At 45.6% G+C, this 21,703-nt stretch overlaps 1 protein-coding gene across 7 annotated transcripts in view; it reads right to left on the bottom strand.

Annotated features, from left to right (window-relative positions):
• Positions 1–21,703, bottom strand: part of NTM (neurotrimin) — a 1,300,688-nt gene that overhangs the window by 555,667 nt on the left and 723,318 nt on the right. For 3 of the 7 annotated variants that reach the window (XM_060180190.1, XM_060180189.1, XM_007539606.3), the window contains exon 2: positions 15,258–15,342. In XM_060180190.1, coding sequence (XP_060036173.1) covers positions 15,258–15,342 — 85 coding nt within the window. Of the gene's footprint in view, positions 1–15,257; positions 16,430–21,703 lie in introns of those variants that run through there. The other 4 variants (XM_016185049.2, XM_060180191.1, XM_060180192.1 and 1 more) reach the window with 3 other exon arrangements.

The following is a 21,703-nucleotide window of genomic DNA, read 5'->3' as shown; positions in this document are numbered from 1 at the left end:
AGGTTGATTTCAGTTTTGTCATTTCCCATCAGTCTAGTGGTTGATGCTGTTTTCATTAAAAATTCTATTATTTTCAAATATCCATCAGCAAGATGGCAAGATTAATTCATATGTTCATTTTATAAGACAAATCAGCCCTCCAAAAGCTTTCTTAGCCAAAATATCTCACACTGACAAGACAGCAAGTTGGCCAAATAGGCCCAAATAAACCCAAATAACTCAACCACGTGAATCAATGAGATGTCAAAAAAAAAAAGTATCATGAAAAATTGAGAGTGCTCGACATAATTTAAGCTAATTTAAGCTCCATGGCCCTGGGGTGAAAAGAATGGACTGTTTCTGTCATTCCATCAGTGAATTCTAAGAGCAGTTTCTAATGCCCAGTAGGCTACCCTTTCCCCAGACTAGCCCAGGAGAAAAATGGCCACATGCAGAGAGACTTCCTTCTCTCTTTTCTCACTGGACCAGTGCTGAGCTGTCCTCTCTATAAGCAGGGGGTAGGAATTAATGGAAACATGTGGAGGACATTAAAGCTGAGAGAGCTTAACATCGTCCCCAGTGATATAGTATCCTTAGCTCTGATTTGTCAGCTGTCTCCAGTAAAAATCATCATTGAAAAATCCATCTTTCAAGGAAAAAAAGACCTAGGGATCTTAAATCTATACATGAACTCCTGACCCTGACTGCTTGATTCAGATAACCCGGCCCCATGGAGCTTCTTATAGCTTTTTTCTGGTAGGAAATTGATCTTCTGAGCCATCAGCTGTCACAACTTACTATGCAACTATCTCCTATGAAAAATAAAGTAGTATCTTTTCTCTCACTGCCTCTCTGAAATAAACTAGTTCAAGAAATTATGTGACCATACATTAAACGTATCTATGGGGGCCGGGCGGTATCACAGAGGGTTAAGCACACATGATGCGAAGCACAATGACCAATGCAAGGATCCTGGTTCAAGCCCCCAGCTCCCCACATGCAGGGAGGTTGCTTCACAATAGGTGAAGCAGGTTTGCAGGTATCTATCTTCCTCCCCCTTCCCCTCCTCTCTCAATTTCTCTCTGTCCTATCCAGCAGCAGCTACAATGGAAAAAAGATGGCCTCCAGGAGCAGTGGATTCCTAGTGCAGGCATTAAGCCCCAGCAACAGCCCTGGAGGCAAAAAAAAAAACCATATCTACATACATCTACATTGTTGTATGTAAAAAGATGCATAACAGAATCATATAAAATGTACATTGGCAAGTAGGTGGAAAGCCATCCCTCTATAGATCAAAAGCACAGTAGAGTGTCTCTCAAAGTGTAGCTATGTTTATGATTCAATAATTGATCATGAAAATAAATGTGACTATTAAATATACATGCATACCTGTATGTAAGCACATCTGTATGTACATGTAGAAAAAATAAGAGAGCAAAGCACTCAGTTTGGTATATGTCTTTCCAGACAAAGTACACCTTGGTAGTAGGTAATGGCTGTCCTCTTTATACAAGAGTAGCATTTTTGTCCGAGATCACGCAGAGAAAGTGCTTGAGTCAGGGTTAGTAGAATCTCGTCTCTCAGTCGGCTTTTCTTCCTAGCACAGCATCTGCTGGAATATGAGTTAGGTAGAGCTTCTTCGGTGAAGATCTTTTTTTTAACCAGAGCACTGCTCAGCACTTGGGGGTGGGGGGGTGGAGGGAATGTTGAACCTTGGACTTTGGAGCCTCAAGCATGAGAGTCATTTTGCATAATCATTATGCTATCTACCCCTACTCTTCAGGGATGATCTTTATCTTCACTTTTGTACTTCCATTAAACATCCCCACTGCTTCCGCCTCTCCCTGGACCCCCATTTACCAAATGAAATTGTATCTGGAGCCCAGCCAATCTCAATTTCCTAAAAACAGTGTTCCTTGACCATCCCTATGATACTGACAGTATTATTTATTTATTACCAGTAATCTATTACACAAAGGCAAAGTCCATCAACTTGACCCCAAAGAACAAAAATGACCCTGAATAGTGCAAATTCATTATCATATTTTTATCCAGCAGTGGAGACTAAACCTCAGAGAATAAATATGCTATTCATAGTACTGGTGATTATTTTTTTCAAGATTTTCCAGGGGAGACACCAAATGATCCTATTTCTAGCACGATAAAGAAGAGCATTTATTGGTCAAGATCCTACCTGTTCTGCCAGCCACCATCAGGGCACCCACAGCTAAGTCTATCGAATTTTTAGAAAACTGTTTCCCAGAGTTGTTCAATATATTATTCTAGATAAAACCTGGGCAATGACTGAACAAATGTTCACTCTGCGAAACTATCCAAGGCTGCTGTTATCTGAAACAAAAGGCTGATAGGAAAATCAGAGATAAAAGACTTGCTCTCATAAACCGTAGATTCAGAAGTTTTCTAGAGGAGGCGTTTAGAGACCACCTGAGTAATTCTCCTTGTACCCCTGCCACTGTCTACATCTCAAACTCTCTCATATCCTCATACTTCAGCGGGAGTTGGGCTGTAGCGCAGCAGGTTAAGTGCAGGTGGCCCAAAGCTCAAGGACAGGACAAAGATCCTGGTTGGAGCCCTGGCTTTCCACCTGCAGGGGAGTTGCTTCACAAGTGGTGAAGCAGGTCTGTAGGTGTCTATTTTTCTCTTCCTCTCCTCTCTCCATTTCTCTCTGTCCTATCAAACAACAATGACATCAATAATAACTACAACAACAAAATAACAAGGGCAACAAAAGGGAATAAATAAATAAAATATTTTAAAAAGAAAAAAACACTTCAGCAGGGAGTCAGGCAGTGGCACAGTGGGTTAAGCGCACATGGTGCAAAGCACAAGGACCAGCAAAAGGATCCAGGATCGAGCCCCCAGCTCCCCACCTGCAGGGGAATCACTTCACAAGTGGTGAAGCAGGTCTGCAGGTGTCTGTCTTTCTCTCCCCCTCTCTGTCTTCCCCTCCTCTCTCCATTTCTCTCTGTCCTATCCAACAACAACAACATCAATAACCACAACAATGTTAAACAACAAGAGCAGCAAAAGGGAAAATAATAATAACAAAAAAGAATTAAAAATTTTTTTAAAACACTTCAGCAAAGAAAATTCAGATGTTCCAGAAGGAGAAGGAATGCCCAAATTCACTTGGCTTCTGGGAGAAGAACTCTGAATCAACGAAGAAATGGAAGAAGTACCATTTGAAAAATAAAATAACAGTAACCCAGAAGTCAACCCAAATTGATTCTGAGACCCAGACTGTCAGTGTCTGTCTCACTGAGCGACTGATCTGGAAAACTAACACACTCCTAAGTATGAGGTACTCAGTTTGATCCCCACTATTGCCCATGCCAGAGTGAAGCTCTGGCTCTCTCTTCCTCCTTTCTATTACTAATAAATGAGTATTTAAAAATATTAGACTAGGAATAGACCAGGTGGGTGGAAAATGCACATTTTAGATTTTGCTCACATGGTAAATAGTAGACTAAAGCAAATAGACTTGGAGAGAATAGTAACTTGGACTTTGGGAGAACAACGATATGAGGAGGTAGGTTGTGCACAGAACTTTAGTGGAGGGTGTGGTGACTTACACACACCTGGTGTGGATCTGAAATTTTATACCTGAAATCTGCTATATCACCATTTAAAATAAAATAGACGAAAGAAAGAAGGGCCAGTGTCTCACCTGGTTAAGTGCGCACATTACAGTGCACAAAGACCCAGGTTCAAGCCCCTGGCCCCCACCTGCAGGGGGAAAGCTTCACAAGTGGTGAAGCAGGGTTGCAGGTATCTCTCTGTCTCTTTCCATCTCTATCTCCCCCTCCCTTCTCAATTTCTCTTCTGTCTGTATCTAACAATAAATAAATCAAAAGCAAGGAAGGAAGATGTAGGCTTTAGAACCAGCAAGTTAGCTCACCTAAGAGAGTGCTTACCTTATTGTCTGCACACTAGCCTCTACCTCACTGAGGAAGCATTCGTGCTGTGCTGTCTTTCCCTCTAGCCCTCTAGATCTCTTTGTCTCTGATTTTTCCTTTTTACTGGAAAACAATGTTAACCCACAGGAGTGAAGCCCCAGCAACAACAATACTAAAATATAAATAAAAATAAGATACAGGCTTTCTACTAACTAGACTGAGCCAGCAGTGGGGAGAGGCCATGCTCAACAATGTGAACTAGCTGCATCAGAAGCACCACAGGGTGGTTTTGCACTTAGTAGGAAAAGGCAGTCTTCTTTCAGGTCCAGGTACCTAGGGCTTACATCTAGGTGGCCGAGTGTGGTCTAAATATAAGCTCCAGCTCTCCCTTTGGGGAGGCAACCTCCTGTGAGACTGATGATCACAGTTCTCATTATCTGTAAAGCCAGGTGGTTGAAACTTCCTGGTGTCAGTAATCCTTTCAAACACTATAAAGGAGAGAGAAGCATTTCTGCAAAGCGTCTGTACTAGCTAGAGAACTGGGCTATCCTCCATACCCTCCTGGAGATTCCACCCATAACTAGCATACTCTTTGTTCTTCTGCTCCACGGACGTGAAAGGTTTTTAGTTGGTTGGCTCCCAGACAGGCTGAGCTTGCTTCCAGGAGCTGCCCTCCACAGTCCCATCTGCCTCATACTCTATGAAGCTACAGCCCACCAGTCCAGCCGTAGAGCTGGCAAACGCCCCAGATGAACACACTGTGGTCAATCCTGGGAGGAAGAGGGTAGGCAGAGCAGCACGCGCTTCCTGAGTGGCATTGCTATTCTGAACAAGTTAACTCAGAAACAACAAATCAATAGTTCCCACCACGAGACAACCACTGCCAACAGACTCCAAATAGAGAGAAGAAAGGATGGGCGAAGAGGTGCTTGTCTGTGTCTCTTTTTTTATCTTACAAATGCTAATTTCCCTGACGTCCACCTGGGGTTGAAGGTATCTCCATAGAACTGTGTCTCCTCAGAGGTTTAAAGAGGAACCTGACAGACAGAAGGGAGGTGTCCTGGTTCCACCTGTGAAATACAGACAGCAGACACAAGCCATCTGTGTCCTGGGAGGAAAGACACCAGCTCAATGATTCTTCTGTATGTGACTTTTGAAGAACTGTCTCTCTCTAACACAAAAACAAACTCACTGGAGAGCACCTTGCACAAAAAGGACAGAAATCAGTCAATGGTGGTATGGATTGACCTGCCGATGTCCATATCCAGTGGAGAAGCAATTACAGAAACCAGAACCCCCACCTTCGGTACCCCAAAATAATTTTGGTCAGAACCAGGTGGTAGCACACCTGGTTGAGCACACACACTATAGTGCACAAGGACCCGGCTTCAAGCCCCTGGTCCCCATCTGCAGAGGGAAAGCTTCACAAATGGTAAAATATTGAGCTGTAGGTGTCTCTATCTCTCTTCCTCTCTGCCTCCCCTCCCCTCAATTTCTGTCTCTATCCATTTATAAATAAAATAAAATAAAAAATTAATATAAATAGGGGGCTGGGCAGTAGTGCAGCAGGTTAAGCACACATGGCATGAAACGCAAGGGCCAGTGTAAGGATCTCAGTTCAAGCCCCCCCCCCCTGCTCTCTACCTGCAGAGGGGTCACTTCACAAGCAGTGAAGCAGGTCTGCAGGTGTCTGTCTTTCTCCTCCCCTTTCTGTCTTCCCCTCTTCTCTTGATTTCTCTCTGTCCTATCCAACAACAATAGTAATAACAATAATAATAACAACAAGGGCAACAAAAATGGGGAAAAAAAGGCCTCCATGAGCATTGGATTTGTAGTGCAGGCACCAAGCCCCAGTAAAAACCCTGGAGGCAAAAAAATAGTAATATAAATAAATAAATTTGGTCCATACTCTCAGAGGGAGGAAATGATAAGGAAAGATAACCAGAGGGCTCTAAACTCCAATTCCACCAGGACCCAAAACATCTGTCAACAGGAATCTTTGTTTTATACTACCACTGAACAGGAAGCAAGTCTGGAAAACACTAGAGGCAGTCAGGTACTGTTTTGCCCTTCTGATAAAGAAAGGGGGAAAGGTAGGATATTCCGAAATAGTAACAGGCATAGGTGTGACTTAGAAAGGAAGTGAAGTTAAGACCAGAGAAGTGAATAAAAATGGACAAATAAAGATAGACAGATACAGATATAGACAGACAGATAAAGAGACGGACAGATATAAACAGACTAGACATATATATATATATAGTTAACCCATATCTTTGACCTGGAGAGAACTATTGCAGTTTCAAATGGAGGTGAGATGAGGTCACAAAGCTCTAGTAGTGGGAACAGTATGGAATTATATCCCTATAATCTTATAGTTTCGTACATCAATATTAAATCACTAATATAAATTTAAAACAAAACAAACAAACAATGACAGCCAAGACATGGACTCTCACAAGCTCAGTGTCTTGTCATTTCACAACAGTACTGACTGGGAAACATCCTCCTATAAGGCATGACCAAACAGTGCTGAGTAAGACAGAGGTACCAGAACTTAAACGTGCAGATGCACTGGGGAAGACAAGTCACAAATAGAGAAGGAAATGAATGGGAAAATGTCGGATGATTGCCCTGAAGAGAAAAAAGAAAAAAAGAAAAGAAAAAAAAAACACCCAAGGCTAGTGCGGTGGTACTATTTTGATATAGGCACCAGGATAAGGTTCAGTGACAGATTCTACTGAATTGGCATCAGATGATACACAGTTGCCCAGAGGAAGGTCAGGAGCAAGAGGCGTATTCCCAACACCAGAAGGGGGGGCTCTGAGGAATAAGACTACTGTGCTCTTGAGGCTTCTTTCTAAGGCCAGATTATCCGCTCCGCGTCAGACAATGAATGGGGAGATGACAGTCACTCAGACTTGATTAGCAAAAACTGTGAGTCAAAGAATGTACCAGGCATTGGAATGCAAAGCTGAAGAAGGCATAGCTCTGCCCTCAAGAGGCCATGGAGGAGCTGAAGAGACTTAAGTGAGAATCCATCTGCTTCTAAAAAGAAATGCTGAGTGCTTTACTTGATGTGAACAAAGTATCGCAGCTTCCTCGAACCAGAAGGAGAGACTCCGTGGGTTTGCTCAAGTATCGAAAACACTACATCCTGTGCTACTCCACAGAATTTCTGCTATCACACCCAACTTTAATCTTATAAACTCGTCAGACTTTCTTTCCCTTTCTTCCTTTCTTTCTTTTTTTGTTTGCACCCCCCCCCCCAGTGTTACTGCTAGTGTTCAGTACATGTACAATGAATCCACCACTCCTGGCAGTCATTTTTTCCCCTTTCTTTTTTTTTATATATTTTTATTTATTTTCCCTTTATTTGTTGCCCTTGTTGTTTTTTTTATTGTTGTTGTAGTTATTGTTGTTGTTGATGTCGTCTTTGTTGGATAGGACAGAGAGAAATGGAGAGAGGAGGGGAAGACAGAGAGGGGGACAGAAAGACCTACAGACCTGCTTCACCACCTGTGAAGCAACTCCCCTGCAGGTGGGGAACCCGGGGTTCTAACCAGGATCCTTCTGCTGGTCCTTGCATTTTGCACCACGTGCGCTTAACCCACTGCACTACCCCCTGACTTCCATTTTTTCCCCTTTCTTCAAGATAGATGATAATGAGACAGAAAGAGCCAGAGAAGGAGAGATTCCACAGCACTTCACCATCACTCATGAAGCTTTCCCCCACAGACACTCCCATGGGACTCAAGTCTGGGTCCTTGTGTATGGTAATGTTTACACTTAACCAGGTGAGCCACTTGCCAGCCCCTCCAAATCTTCTGTTTTTAACTCAACAACAACAAAACTATATCATATAGAGACAAAGTCTCCAGTCCAGATACTTCATGGAAAGCAGAGTGAAGCCCTGGTACATACTTACCTGATGATACAAAGAAATTACTCACTAATACTAACACCTAGTAGGTGCTATCGGTGAAAACACACCCATTCAAGCAACCATGTGCAAGGGGCTTTGAGAAGGACTATAAGCAATGATAGCCACACCCTTGGGCATCCCAGGTTCCCCTCCCTGCTTCCTTGGCTTTTCTGTAAGTGCCACCTGATGGGAGAGAGATTTCTTTTCTAGGACATCACTTATTAATAGGAACACATTCCCTCTGCCTCACTGCAGGTGGCCTCTTTGTTGACACCCAACCCTTTTGTGTTGGACCCACAATCACAGAGTGCAAAGTCCCTACCTCCCTCCATTCCACACTCAACACCTAGCTCAGTCCCCTTCCCATAAGAACTACCCAATAGATCTTTCTTGCTCAACCACAGTTGTATTTTAAACTAAAACCAGAGAGCAGTGTGGTAAAGAAAATACACTGCACATAAGCCAGAGGATATTTTTGCTTTGTTTTCATTCATTTTATTCTGCTCTGTAAATATCAGGAAGCACACACACAGTGCTTCAGCATTACAAATCACTGTGGCACACCTGGCTGAGTGCCTATATTACAGTGTGCAAGGACCCAGGTTCAAGCCCCCCCCACCTACGGGGGGGGGAGGCTTTATCAGTGGTGTAGCAGTCGCAGTCTCTCTCTCTCTCTCTCTCTCTCTCTCCTTCCCTTCCCACCTCCCCTTCACTCTTAGTTTCTCTCTGCCTCTATCCAAAACAAACAAACAGAATGGTTGTGGGAATAAAATATTACTGTGCATACAAATTGTTAACATATGTACCCCTGTTATCTGCTAATTTTGTAAATCAATATTAAATCACTAATAAAAATAAAATTAAATTAAAAAGAGGAAAGACAGTTACCTTTAAAAAAAGAAGGGGGGTCGGGCAGTAACACAGTAGGTTAAATGCACATGACAAGAAGAGCAAGGACCAGCCGAAGGATACCAGTTCGAACCCCTGGCTCCCCACCTGCAGGGGGGTCAATTCACAGGCAGTGAAGCAGGTCTGCAGGTGTCTATCTTTCTCTTACCCTCTGTTTCCCCTCCTCTCTCAATTTCTCTCTGTCCTATCCAACAACAACATCAATGGCAACAATAACAATAACGACAACAAGGGCAACAAAATGGGAAAAACTGGCCCACAGGAGCAGTGGATTCGTAGTGCAGGCATCAAGCCCCAGTGATGACCCTGGAGGCAAAAAAAAAAAAGTAGAAGAAGAAGAATGACTAGTTCTTTCAGCAAAGTTGCTGGAGGCAAGTGGATATCCACATTGGAAACATTCACAGTGAACCTCTAATTATATCATATACAAAGTTTAATTAAAAATAAATTATAGTATCTAATTAGACTTAGATACCCTCCTCACCTACTTCCTAATACAGTTCTCTCACTCACTCCAAAGCTAACCTTAACAAAGCAAGGACTGCAAAAGCTGAGTAAGGGCAAGAGACTGGCATATTTTAATGATGACTCTTTAGTCACTATCAGGCTATTCCACCAATTGGGGCCCTAATCGGGGAATCCTGAGATTCCCAAACAGACATAATGGGCCTAGACCTCGAATAAATCCCTCTCTCCATTGTTACCAGTCATATCTATCAGGAACAACAAAACAGACCCCTTTGTGGGCCCCTCATAGGACCTTGCCTTCAACTTGGATCAACAGTAGTAGAGAATGGAGGATGGACACCATACTCTATGCTACACCTGAGGAAGATGGGTCGATGTTGGGGCATCTTGCAATGCTCCTACTCATGACCACAAAATGTGAGCTCAGATCCACTGGGATGCAGAGGTCACATATGCTCCTAAGGTGAATATGGGCCCCAGACCAAATCATTTACAGTCAACAATACTACTAATATCAGGGAGCTACTCTCTTCCCTGATCCAGCTTTCTGTACCTTTTCCAACCATGACATCATCTCCCCAGACAATAACTTGGATCTACTGGCATTTCAGATTTCAGGCTCAGGGAAAAAAAAAAAAACTAGCATAGCCACAGGCCCTTTGGAATATAACTAAAATATGCCTACTAGCTATCTACAAAACGGAGGACCCCCCCCCCCAACTCTTCATCTGCACTATTGCAGCCTTTAGATCCATGATTGGTCAGCAATTTGTTTGGCTTTGTATGTTAATTCTCTTTTCAGCCACCAGGTTCCAGATGCTAGCATGATGCCAACCAGACTTCCCTGGACAGATGACCCCACCAATATGTCCTAGAGCTCTGCTTCCCCAGATCCCCGCCCCACCAGAGAAAGAGTGAGACAGGCTGGGAGTACCGATCGATCTGTCAAAGTGGGGAAGCAATTACAAAAGCCAGACCTTCCACCTTCTGCATTCCACAAAGACATTGGGTGCATACTCCCAGAGGGATAAAGAATAGGGAAACTATCAGGGGAGGGGTTGGGATAAGGAGAGCTGGTGGTGGGAACTGTGTGGAGTTGTAGCCCTCCTATCCTATGGTTTTGTCAATGTCTCCTTTTTTATAAATAAAATAAAATAAAATATAAATAAAATAAATAAATTGTAGACCTAAAGACAGAGGATGATACTATGACATTGTTCAAAGAATCAAAGAGGGGCCAGGAGGTGGCGCACCTGGCTAAGCGCACACACTGTAGTGCGCAAGGGCCCTGGTTCAAGTCCCTGCTCCCCACTTGCAGAGAGAAAGCCTCACAAATAGTGAAGCAGGGCTGCAGGTATCTTTCTGTCTCTCTCCCTCCCCTCTCAATTTCTCTCTGTCTCTACCAGTAAAAACAGAATCCAAGGTAAAATACATCATGGCTTTTGATTATTCAGTGGTTTCTTACCTATATATGCTAAAGCATAAGCAAAAAGACAAAAAAAAAAGTGAAACAAGCATTAACTAATGGTTGATAGTAATATTCATTCCACTAACATTACCAGTACTAAAGATTCATACATTGAACGCAAAACCTCTAACCCTGCAGCCTCAATTAAGCAGTGTTAACATCTCAAGCCTTGATTCTCCCACCTGAAAAATGGGGGTAGAACGGGACCTACATGGCAAAGATTTTCTACATATTTAATGGCATGAGGTTGGATAATTGGTGGGTTGGTACATAAAGCACTCTGAATGCTCATTAACACATACTGAGTCCCCACTAACCCTTAGTGAATATTATTTCTCAATAGTTTGCTTTCTGTATCTTTGCTCTTTTTCATATCTTCACAATCAGATAGAAAGAATGGGGGGGGGGCTGCAAACTGTCTGCGATTCTTTCTAGTCTGTGAATACTACCCAAGGTAGAAAGTATCCCAAGGTTGCTGAAAAGATCATTATTTCTAATGAGATAAAATAAAACATAAAAAATAACTTTGGGACTGGGTAGTCGTGTACCTGATGAACACACGTCACAATCCACAAGGACCACAAGGACCCGGGTTCAAGACCCTGAACCCCACCTGCAGGGGGAAAGTATCTCTGGCATTATGCTATTCCACTGCAGAATACTGTGCCCCAGTATGATTCCGTAGCCCCCATATCCACTTGGTCGATTCCAAATTATATTCCTCCATGAGGATAATTTCTGGAACCATCCGTTCCACCCCAGTTCCATGGCTGCCAGTTCTTAGCAACATCGCCCCGCCAGATATTCGTCGGGATGCGGCATCATCTAAGTTCATTTCCCACGTCTACGCTCGACCGGACCTGCCAATATACGCAGATATGGATATCTTCGCCCACCCTGTCCAACACTTGACATCTCATCATCCAATCTGGTCCCCTACGCCTACACTGAACTTCTCTGTTCCAGTCTCTTGGAAACAGAGTTGGCAGTCAGCTGAGGTCAAGAACAAACACATCATCACAGACCCCTGCAAGCATCCACCCGGCTTTGACCTAGCACGTTATGATTGGGCCCTCCTCAATCGCTATCGAACAGGCCATGGCCGGTGCGCCGCTATGTTCCATCGCTGGGGAGCCAGAGACCACCCGAACTGCCCCTGCGGCTCCGGACAGACTATGACCCACATAGTCAACGACTGCCACCTCTCCAGATTCAAAGGAGGTCTCGAAACTTTACATCGGGCTCAACCTGATGCTGTTGACTGGCTACGGAAGAAGGGCAAACGCTAGAAGAAGAAGGGGGAAAGCTTAACAAGTGGCAAATACGTGCTACAGGTCTCTCTCTCTCTCTCTCTCCCTCTCTATCTCCCCTGTTCCTTCTAGATTTCTGTCTCTATCCAATAAATAAATAATTATTTTAAAGTGACAAACAAAAACTTAATTCACACTAGAATTTGTGAGAGTAACATTCATTCTGGGATTCGGGAGGTAGCGCAGCGGGTTAAGGGCACGTGGTGCAAAGCCCAAGGACTGGTGTAAGAATCCCGGTTAGAGCCCCCAGCTCCCCACCTACACGGCAATCGCTTCACAGGCAGTGAAGCAGGTCTGTAGGTGTCTATCTTTCTCTCCCCCTCTCTGTCTTCCCCTTCTCTCTCCATTTCTCTCTGTCCTATCTAACAATGGCAACAACAATAATAACTACAAAACAAGGAAAAACAAGAGCAACAAAAGAGAAAATAAATATTTTTTTAAAAAACTTTTTAAAAAATTCATTCTTTAGGGACTAAGGAAAAATACTCAAAAAGTAAAGCTGGTGAGAACAAAGCAGAATGAAAAGAAATTGGAGGAAAAAAAGTCCTCTGCTGGTTGGGAAGAAAACTACAAGCGTCACTATAGCTGTCACCCACACTGAGGTGGGCAGATAAGGTGGTGGCTCTCCAGGCTGAAACAGACACCTCAGACCCTCCCCTGGCTACGGTCTGTGTAGCCTGATCACATGCTGGACAAAACAAAAAAGAAGGGGAGGAAAAAAGAGAGTGAAGGAGAACAAGAGGCTCATAACCAGACTAAGAAATACATAATAATCTCAAACCTTAGCCCACTAGATTACTGTCACCTAGAATTATGTTATGTGCAAATTCAGTAACTTTCATGCAGAAAGAATATATTCTGTCATTGTTATTTGCTTCTTTGCACACTAAATTGCCAAAAAGAAAAATGCAGAGCTTTGCTTGGGGGTCCAAGGGGTCCTACCACTCTATGGAAGTCCATCCCAATGCAACAACAATGCCTTGGTGTTGTAGACACTGGCGCTTGGGAAGAATGAACATTCTCCACGCAAAATTCCTGCCGTACCTGCTTTTTTCCATCCACACCCTTAATCAGACCCGCCGCCAATGGTATCTGTCAGGCCCTGGCTCTTCTCACCCTTGCCCTGTAGGGCTCCACTCACTGGGATGCCAGGTCCTGTGTGTCAAGAAAACATTCAGGTGTCTGTGCTCACACAGACTGGCAGATATCCCCAGAAGGCCACTTTATGCTATGGCTAGGTTTGGGTCTATTCCACTCCCTCTACCAGCACCTAGCCAGGACCAGTGTGTCTTCTGCAGAAGTGCAACAGCAAACAAACATCAGTGTCTCAAAGAGACAGGGAGGGGGACCCCAGCATGAGAAAGGAGAGACAAAGGAAAGGAAGCCAGCCAGTATATGATAAAGCAGTTTTAAAGAGATGCTGCTTTTCACCCAAGCACATCCCCTAACTCAGCATCTGCTCAACAGGAGTGAGTCTCCAGAGTCTTTCTCTTAAGGGTGTGGAAGCCTCCTCCTGGAGGGTACATCCAGCCCATTCAACCCCATCATTGTTGCTACAATCTGGATCCAATGTCTACCAGAACCCCTTTGCTATTACCTTATCTCCAAATCTTTACATCATTCATCATGCTCTTAAAAAAAAAAAAAAAAGAAAGAAAAAGAAACACTTATTTCCACATTGTTCAGTGTAGAAGTAGGAGTCCTCTGTTCTATCTCCTTGTGACCAAGGGTTACGGACAAAGAAGGTACCCAGAGAATACTAAATTCCATCAGCTATATTGTTTTAGAGGCTTACTGTTGTCTTGGGTTTAAGTGCTCTGAAATCACACCATAGTTGGGACTCCAAAGAAATCTCTTTATTAGAAAAAAAAAAAAAATGTGGTTTTCTTCAGAGTAGGAAGCAGTTGGATGTTTAACCTTTGCTCATAATAGTGTGTAATGGGCTCAGAGGAAGAGGGGTGTTACCTGAACCAGTGAGTGACTAGGATCCCCACAAAGAGTACTGGTGCTTGCAGGCCTTACATAGGCACTTAAATCTCAGATTTCCTTAGGAGAAGCCTCTGCATTGTCATTACCCTCTTTGCAGAATATTCTATCTGGTCCACATTATCCGAAGTCAGCACCATCCGTAAACAATCCAGTCTTAGAACAGTCACACAGTGCCAGGGCAATGGATCCCAAAACCAAACGAGGATGGGGGGGGGGTGTCACCATGCTGCCTTGTGGGCACCTCGATGGCCCAGTTTAGAAAACTTTACTCAAGAGAGCACATCAGAGCTTAAGATAAGCAGGGATATAGTTGGTCTTATGAACTATCTGAACTTCTACCTGGTTTTCATCATATTCTACAGAGTGTGGTTATTGTTGTTTATATATTTTTATCACAATCACTAATTCCAAAGCATCCTTCTGTAAGTGTGGTGGTTTTAGACACTTAGAAATTGAGTTTGCATTTCAGTAGACAGAGCAATCAGGGAGCTAAGCTCATCCTACCTTGCACAAAACAGAGCCAAGATTGCCACCCCACTCCCTACCCTCCCATGCCTGTAAACCTCAGCCCCAGAAGCCAATCAGGACTCAACTCCGCACAGAAACCTAGTTTCTGCTCCTTGGATGAGTTCGGCACATACTGCTTTGTGGACAGTAGAGTGAGCCTGAGTAAACGAGCTTCTCTACAGGAGCAAAGCCGACTCACTCCATGACTTCAATCTTACGAAGCTGTGATCAGACAGCAACAAGCATGTCCCTCTGCCCACTGGCTCCGGACATAAAAGTACCTCCAAAATCTTCTTCCACGGAGTGGAGACAGAGTGAGGGCATCCACCCAGGCCAGACCCTTCCTTTGGGACTTGAACTTCAGAGAAGACTGTTCCCATGGAGCCTTCAGGCAGCCCCCCCCCCAAGTCAGCAAGGCCACCAGGGTCAGGCTCAATGCCCAGGTCACTGTCCCCCAACTCCCTGGCACAGTCGTCCCTAATTCCTTCATACTCACCAAGCATCAGCATCGAGTAAAAAAAAAAAAAAAAAAAAAAGCTCATCTCCAGGTCAAACCAGCACCCCGCACCCCCAGCCCAGAGCACCAAGAGTACCAGGAGCACCACATTCCAAGGCGGAGCGCCAGCCCTCACAGGAATTGTGCAGCCCTGGGTGGGGGTGAGCAGTCACCTCCCCTCCAGCAGCGGCAGGAAGCACACCTGCACCCCATCCCTTTCCCCCTCTCCCCACGAACCCCCCCCCCATACAAATCATTGTCAAGGCACCGAAGAATGGCAGTTCCCTACCTGAGGGTGGCGCTCTCCCCCTGCCGGACCGTCACGTTGTCCATAGCTTTGGGGAAGGTGGCATCTCCGCTGCGCACCGGCACTCCTGTGGGTACAAGGAACAGCAGCCTGAGAGACACGACCACGAGGCACTTCCAGGGCTGGAACAGGGACCCACAGACCCCCATCCTCGACAGCCACAACTTCCCGCAACTCCAGCAGGCAGCGGCGGCGGCGCAGGCACACGCCCCCCCGGGCGAGCACAGGAAGTGGGTGGGGTGGGGGCGCGAGCGAGCGAGCCAGCGAGCCCGGGGACCGAGGCGCGAACTGGCGGCCGCCGAGAGAGGCGAGGCGAGGCTAGGCGAGGCGAGGCGAGGCGAGGGGCGGGGGCAGCGCGCAGACTCCTCCAAGTCCGATTTTTTCCTCCCTCGAGTGCAGCCTCAGCGCTCCAGCCTCCTGGAGCCCGTTTCCGGGGAGGACATCCGAAAGCGACTAGCGGGGCGTGCGGCTCCGGCCGCGGGAAGGGGCCCCGTGTGGGCGCGTCTCAGGAGCCCCTTCTCTCCGCGAACAGTTCAGACATGGCACTTGGGAGTGGAGTAAGCACTTTGGTAGCCAAAAAAAAAAAGATGGGGGTGGGGGAGACGAGGGGTGGGTTCGATCCGGCGGTTCCTCCGAGGTCGTCAGCGATTCCTCAGCTCCAGCAGAGCGGAGATCCAGCACTTTCTTTGTAAGTTTCGCAGGCAGCCTCGCCGGCTAGAAACAATCCGCCACGATAGCGGGGATGGAAAGTGAGGCGCGCGGGAAGAGGAGAAGGGCGACGCCGGGCTTCCTGCGCGCGAGCCAGCCCCGGGATCCTGCAGCCGCCGCCTGAGTGAACTTGCTCCGCGCACCGAGGCGCTGCAGCAACCGCGAGCCGGCGGGTCTCGTGCGCCCTGTCGCCGCGGCTGCAGCCGAGGCAGGAGCGCACCGCGGCGGCCCCTCGCTCGCTCGCCGAATCGCTTGCCGAATCGCTCGCCGGGGAAGGCGAGGCACAGCCTGCACCGGAGCCGCGCGGACGCTACGCTCAGCGGCCGCCCCCAGCCCCCGCGCTGCCTTCCTCCCGGGAGCTGCCCCGAAGCGCGCGGGCCCCGACCGCCGGGGTTGTCATGGCAGCAGCTCCAGCGCTGACCGCCACTTTCTCCGCGGCGGGCGCCGAGCGAGCGGGGCTGACTGCGCGCTCATCCCGGCGGGCGGGCGGGCGCGGGGCGCGGGCGTCCACCTTAACCCCCGCCGCGCCGCGCCGCAGCAGTGCGGGAACACGGGACCAAGGCAGGGAGTTTAGCCATTCCACCACCACCACCACCACCACCACCACCACCACCACCACCACCACCACCACCTTGAGCTGTTGGCTCCAAATCAAGAAGAGAAAGCAAAGTGACCGAGCAGCCTTAATAAGCCGGAGACGTCTTAATAAGGGTCACGAACTAATTAACTGGGAAAGGAAACCCCCTGCAGTTGGCTTACAAGCACCTTTAAAAATGATCCGATTCATTCCATCAGCATTTAGAGTAAACTGAGCACGTTGGGAGAGTGGTTTTTTTTTTTTTTTAATAATCTCATTTTTAATCAACGATCAATGTCTATCCCACGCCACCCCCAAAAATAACTACTTTAAAACACCAGTCTGAACGCCACTATTCTGAAATAGACAGACTTCCATATCTAAAACCAGTGCAAAATCACGGAAGCCTCTTAGTGTGCGAAAAGCTGGCAAATGCATGGAAATTGTTCCACCCTGACTCACAGTCTTCATTCTTGTTTAGTTGACATGACAAGACATTAAGGGTGAAAAGTGCTCACTCAGATGAACAAAAGTAAGCCAGCCACTTGCTCTATTTAAAAAAACAGACTCCCACATTTCTTGGACTTCACACACTTGCAGAGTTCATTCCACCCACCCCTGAAGAGTTGTTTGTTTTCAAATTCTCAAAGGAAGAGGGCAGGGATGAACTGGGTTTGCCCTCCTTCCTGTCCCTTCTCTCTACACTTCTATAGTATTCCCCCCTTCACCTCATCTTCAGTTCCCCCTTGCTGGCCCTGAGCATAGGGAAGCCAGAGCAAATGAACTCACCAAGAAGGATGAGGGATTGAGGAGCTCTTACCCAGTATAAGGCTCTTACACTGAGTGATTATATCTCAGAGACTTCCAGATCCCCCACCCCATGCTGTGACTCAAATTCTGCCCAGGACTAGAGGAGGCAGCTGTGATTTTTGCCTTTTACCCCTAGACAATCTATCAAACCCAACCAGAAAGCAATTATATATATATATCACTGTTGGGTAACAGAAAAATGTTCTTCCCAACAGCCATCTGGGTCAACACCAAAAAAGATCCAAACACTGTTAACTGAATTGTTACAATGTCTCCAGTGTCACAAAGGTCCTTGTACCTTGCAAGCAGTGACTGCCACTTACTTGTAGAGAACAGGTGTGTTACAGAAGACAAGGACATTTCAGCCACCACCCCCTCCCTCCATTACTCAACACTGTATGGATGGAAGCAGGTTTGTAAGATGTGAAAGCCAACTCCCTGGATAGCAAAGAAAGACTAAGCAGGCTCGCATTTCTCTTTGAACAGCTGACCAGAAGGTGGTAAACCATGAACAGTTGAGCAAAGTTACACTAAAGATCTCAATTAATCCATCAGTAGGGCCATTTTCCCGTCAACTCTGCCAGTGACTGTATTTGATATGAAAATCTTAGAGAACGCCATATGCTACTTTTGCTCAGTGGGGACCATTTGATACATAGCAGGGAGGGGAAAAATCAATCATAGGGCCACAACAACTGAGTTTGGGGGTAGGGTGTCATTTATGGAGGACAGGAGAGTTTTGTTTACATTTCTGAAGGAAAAAGGAAGATAATTGACCTATGATAGCACTACTTCATGCTTGCAAGATCCTATTTTGTCTTCATTTTGTAATGGGAAATCGTGGAACTAGGAGATAGAATGATTTGACCAACTTAAAATTTGAAAACAGGAAACATAAGGCATGAGACTAGGTTTTGGATGTTCCAGTTCTCTGAATGTAGGGTTCTTCTCTTATCTCTTTCCTCCAAAGTCAAGGAGTTACCTTCAATCATGCAACCATCCTCATATTACCCACTAAGCCCTCTTTTCTTTCTTCCATTTTTATAAATATTTTATTTACTTAGTGTTGGAGAAAATTGAGAGAAATTGAAAGAGAAATTGAGAGGAGAGAGGAATAGAGAGAGATAGACACCTGCAACCCTGCTTCACCACTTGTGAAGCTTTCCCCCTACAACTGGGGACCAGGGGCTTGAAGCCAGGTCTTTGTCCACTGTACTGTGTGTACTTAACCAGATGTGCCACTGCCTGGTCCTTTCCTTTTTTTAATTTCCTACCAGAGCACTGCTTAGTTCTTGTTTATGGTAGTGCTGGGGACTGAACCTTTGACCTTGGAGCCTCAGGCATGAGTCATTTTGCATAACTACTATGCTATCCATGCCAGCCTTGCTCTCCCCACCCCACCCCCACCAAAATGTTTTATTATTTTTGATAGAGACAGACAGAAATCAAGAGGGAGAGAGAAAGACCAGCAACACTGCTTCACCTCTTATGAAGACGAAGCTTCCCCTCTGCAGGTGAGGACTGGGGGCTTCAACCTGGGTCCTTATGCACTGTAATGTATGCTGTCAACCAGGTGTATCACTACCCCCCCCTCCACTAATCCCTCTTTATAGATACATCCTCACCACCTCAAGTGGAAATAAATGCCATTCTGGGCCTTGGAATCATTTTCCTATCAGCTAGAGAATAGCAAGGTTGATTCCTTCCCTGATATATTCTGATCCTAGCTTTTGCATCTAATTCTCAGGTAGGTACAAACGAGCATTAGTGGTTTTTTTTTGTGGTTTATTTTGCATCTAGGAATGCAGATAATGACAACAACAACCCTCCCCAGGGGACTACATACATGATTAACTCTACAGTGAAATACTCAGAAATCCATTTAAGGTGGAAGATGCTTTATTAATACATTTCCCTGCAACCACTTCATTAGGATAGCTGGGCATACAAATAATTCTTCTTATGGGCTCTGGAAGGTGTTTAGTTGATGTCAACTTGTATGCAGTTTGATCTGAGATAGCCAGAGCACCTTTGCTTTTTCCTATGATGGGAGGCTGCCCAGTAGCTGTATCAGTCTAATCTGTGGTCGGCAGATATCCAGTGGAACCTAAGTAAAGCCAGAGTGGACGAGGAGACCACAGTCAAAGCCTTGTGTCTACTAGCCTGGGAGGTAGCTGAGGAGAGAGAGCACAGGCCTTGCATAAGTGAACCCCCCCCCCCGGGTTCTGCCTTCTCTATTAATATATGCAGGTACAGTGCTCTAATCTTTCTCATAAAATGAATTTTAAAAAAATACTTCTGAAAATTCTTTACACCTGCTCTGTGAACTCACTGAAACAAATATCATTCAAAAGCAGAAGTTAATTTTTATTTATTTATTTTTAATTGCCACCAGGGCTTTCACAGGGGCTCTGTGTCTACACGAGGAATCTACCACTTGCAGTGGTCTTGGCCCTCCCCCCTTTGGTAGACAGAGACAGAAATTGAGAGGGAAGGACAAAGAGGGAGAGAGACACTTGCAGACCTGCTGTACCTCTGATGAAGTTTCCTTCTTGTAAGAAAGGGGCTTAAACCTGAGTCCTTACACATGGGAATGTAGGTGTGAGGTGTAGAGAGAGGTGAGAGGCCAGAGATGCCCACACAATTAGCAAGGCAGAACCCATTTTGTCCAAGCCTGCTCCTCCTTGAAGTGGTTTGAATAGATGGGGATAAGCATCATATGTCAACTCCCATCCCATCTCCTAATCCCTAAATATAACCAACACTTAGTGGCTTATCTTATATCCTGTCTCTTGCTTCATAAAAACTGCTGGATTTATTTTATTTTTCCCAGCATAGCTGAGTTAATGAAAAAGGGATGACAGTCAAAGCAATTTCATTATTTGTGTTCTTTATAGAAACAACTTCCTCTCTGCCTCCTGGAAAGCAGATTCCTAACAAGCGCCCACCTCCACCTTCTCCCCTCCCCATCTCCCTCTCCTTCCTCTTGCATACACATATACTGTACACATAAATCAACTTGTCACAGCTTGTCTCTGTGCTGACAGCTGTAATTGCTTCAGGTTATAAAAATATCTATAGGACAATGCCTTTCAAACACACACACACACACACACACACACACACACACACACTGGCCGAGCAAAAGCAAACAATCATATTCTCTTTAATAATCTCATGACTGCAAGGGGCAGTGGAGGAGCTGGCTGGCTGACAAGTGAGGATTCAAGGGTAGATGGAGACTTCTGGCAGCAGTAGTCACGACACACTAAGGCAGGACTAGAACAGGGAAGGATTCCCAGCGAGAGGGATATCAGCTGGTATTTTTGTTTTCCTATATGTTACCCAAAGCAAACAGGATTTAGCTAAAGTACAGTGAATATTACACACACATGAGAGAGGGAGAAGGAGAGGGAGAGAGAGAGAAAACCAAAGAAGAGCACTGGCTTGTGGAATGACAGTGCTGCTTCTCCTGGAACAAGGCTAAAGGCCCCCTCTCCTGGTGGAGATTCCAAACAGGAGCACAAGCAAGATGAGAAATGCTGGGCCGGGCACCAATGAGACATTAAAAGCTTTGATCTGAAAAAGGCAGGTAGCAACCCGGACAAATAAAGGCTGTGAGCAGAGTTAGGAAGGGCCACACTTGGGAGGAATGCACACCCTACTTCCTTCTATGTGAATACAAGATCAAAATTAAACCACTGTTTATCTGAACCACAACCCAGTTTGTTAGGATTTCAGCAGGAAGGAGAGGACTCAAAGAGAGGAAGAGAGAGAGGTCATGAATAGAAAGCTGAGAATGAAGGTGGGAAAACATGGCAAAGGTTAGGCTATCTATGGACTCTGAATGCCTGGAAACTTTATAAGAGATGCAGGCAATGGAGAGATGGTCCACAGAACAGTTGGCAGGTAGAAAGAGAAACACCAGGAGGAACAGGATGAATGAGTTCTCTTCAAAGCACCAATGAGGCAAAAACCAGGGAGACAGAGAGGTGTGTTCCAAGAGTCACAAGTCTTTAGGGCAATTTTTTTTTCTTCAGTTAGGGTTGGAGTCATAATTAGAGCCTGGATTCATAGGATGTCAGCATGGTATGAACCTTAGAAGCCATCGACTAGAAACCATTCATCTCATAAGAAAGGGCTGGACTCCAGGAGGGAAGGGTCATTGTTGTGAGGACATAAAGTTACTAAGTGGTATATTAAGATTAGACCCTTGCGTGGACCAGGAGATGGCACAATGGATGGACTGTTGGACTCTCAAGCACGAGATCCTAAGTTCAATTCCCTGGCAGCACATGTACCAGAGTTCTTTCTCTCCCCTCCTATCCTTCTC

This window comes from Erinaceus europaeus, chromosome 20 (assembly GCF_950295315.1).
Source record: "Erinaceus europaeus chromosome 20, mEriEur2.1, whole genome shotgun sequence".
In the NCBI taxonomy this organism is placed as follows: Eukaryota; Metazoa; Chordata; class Mammalia; order Eulipotyphla; family Erinaceidae; genus Erinaceus; species Erinaceus europaeus.
The sequence above is the reverse complement of the archived record's forward strand: the minus strand, read 5'-3'. Positions and strand labels throughout refer to the sequence as shown.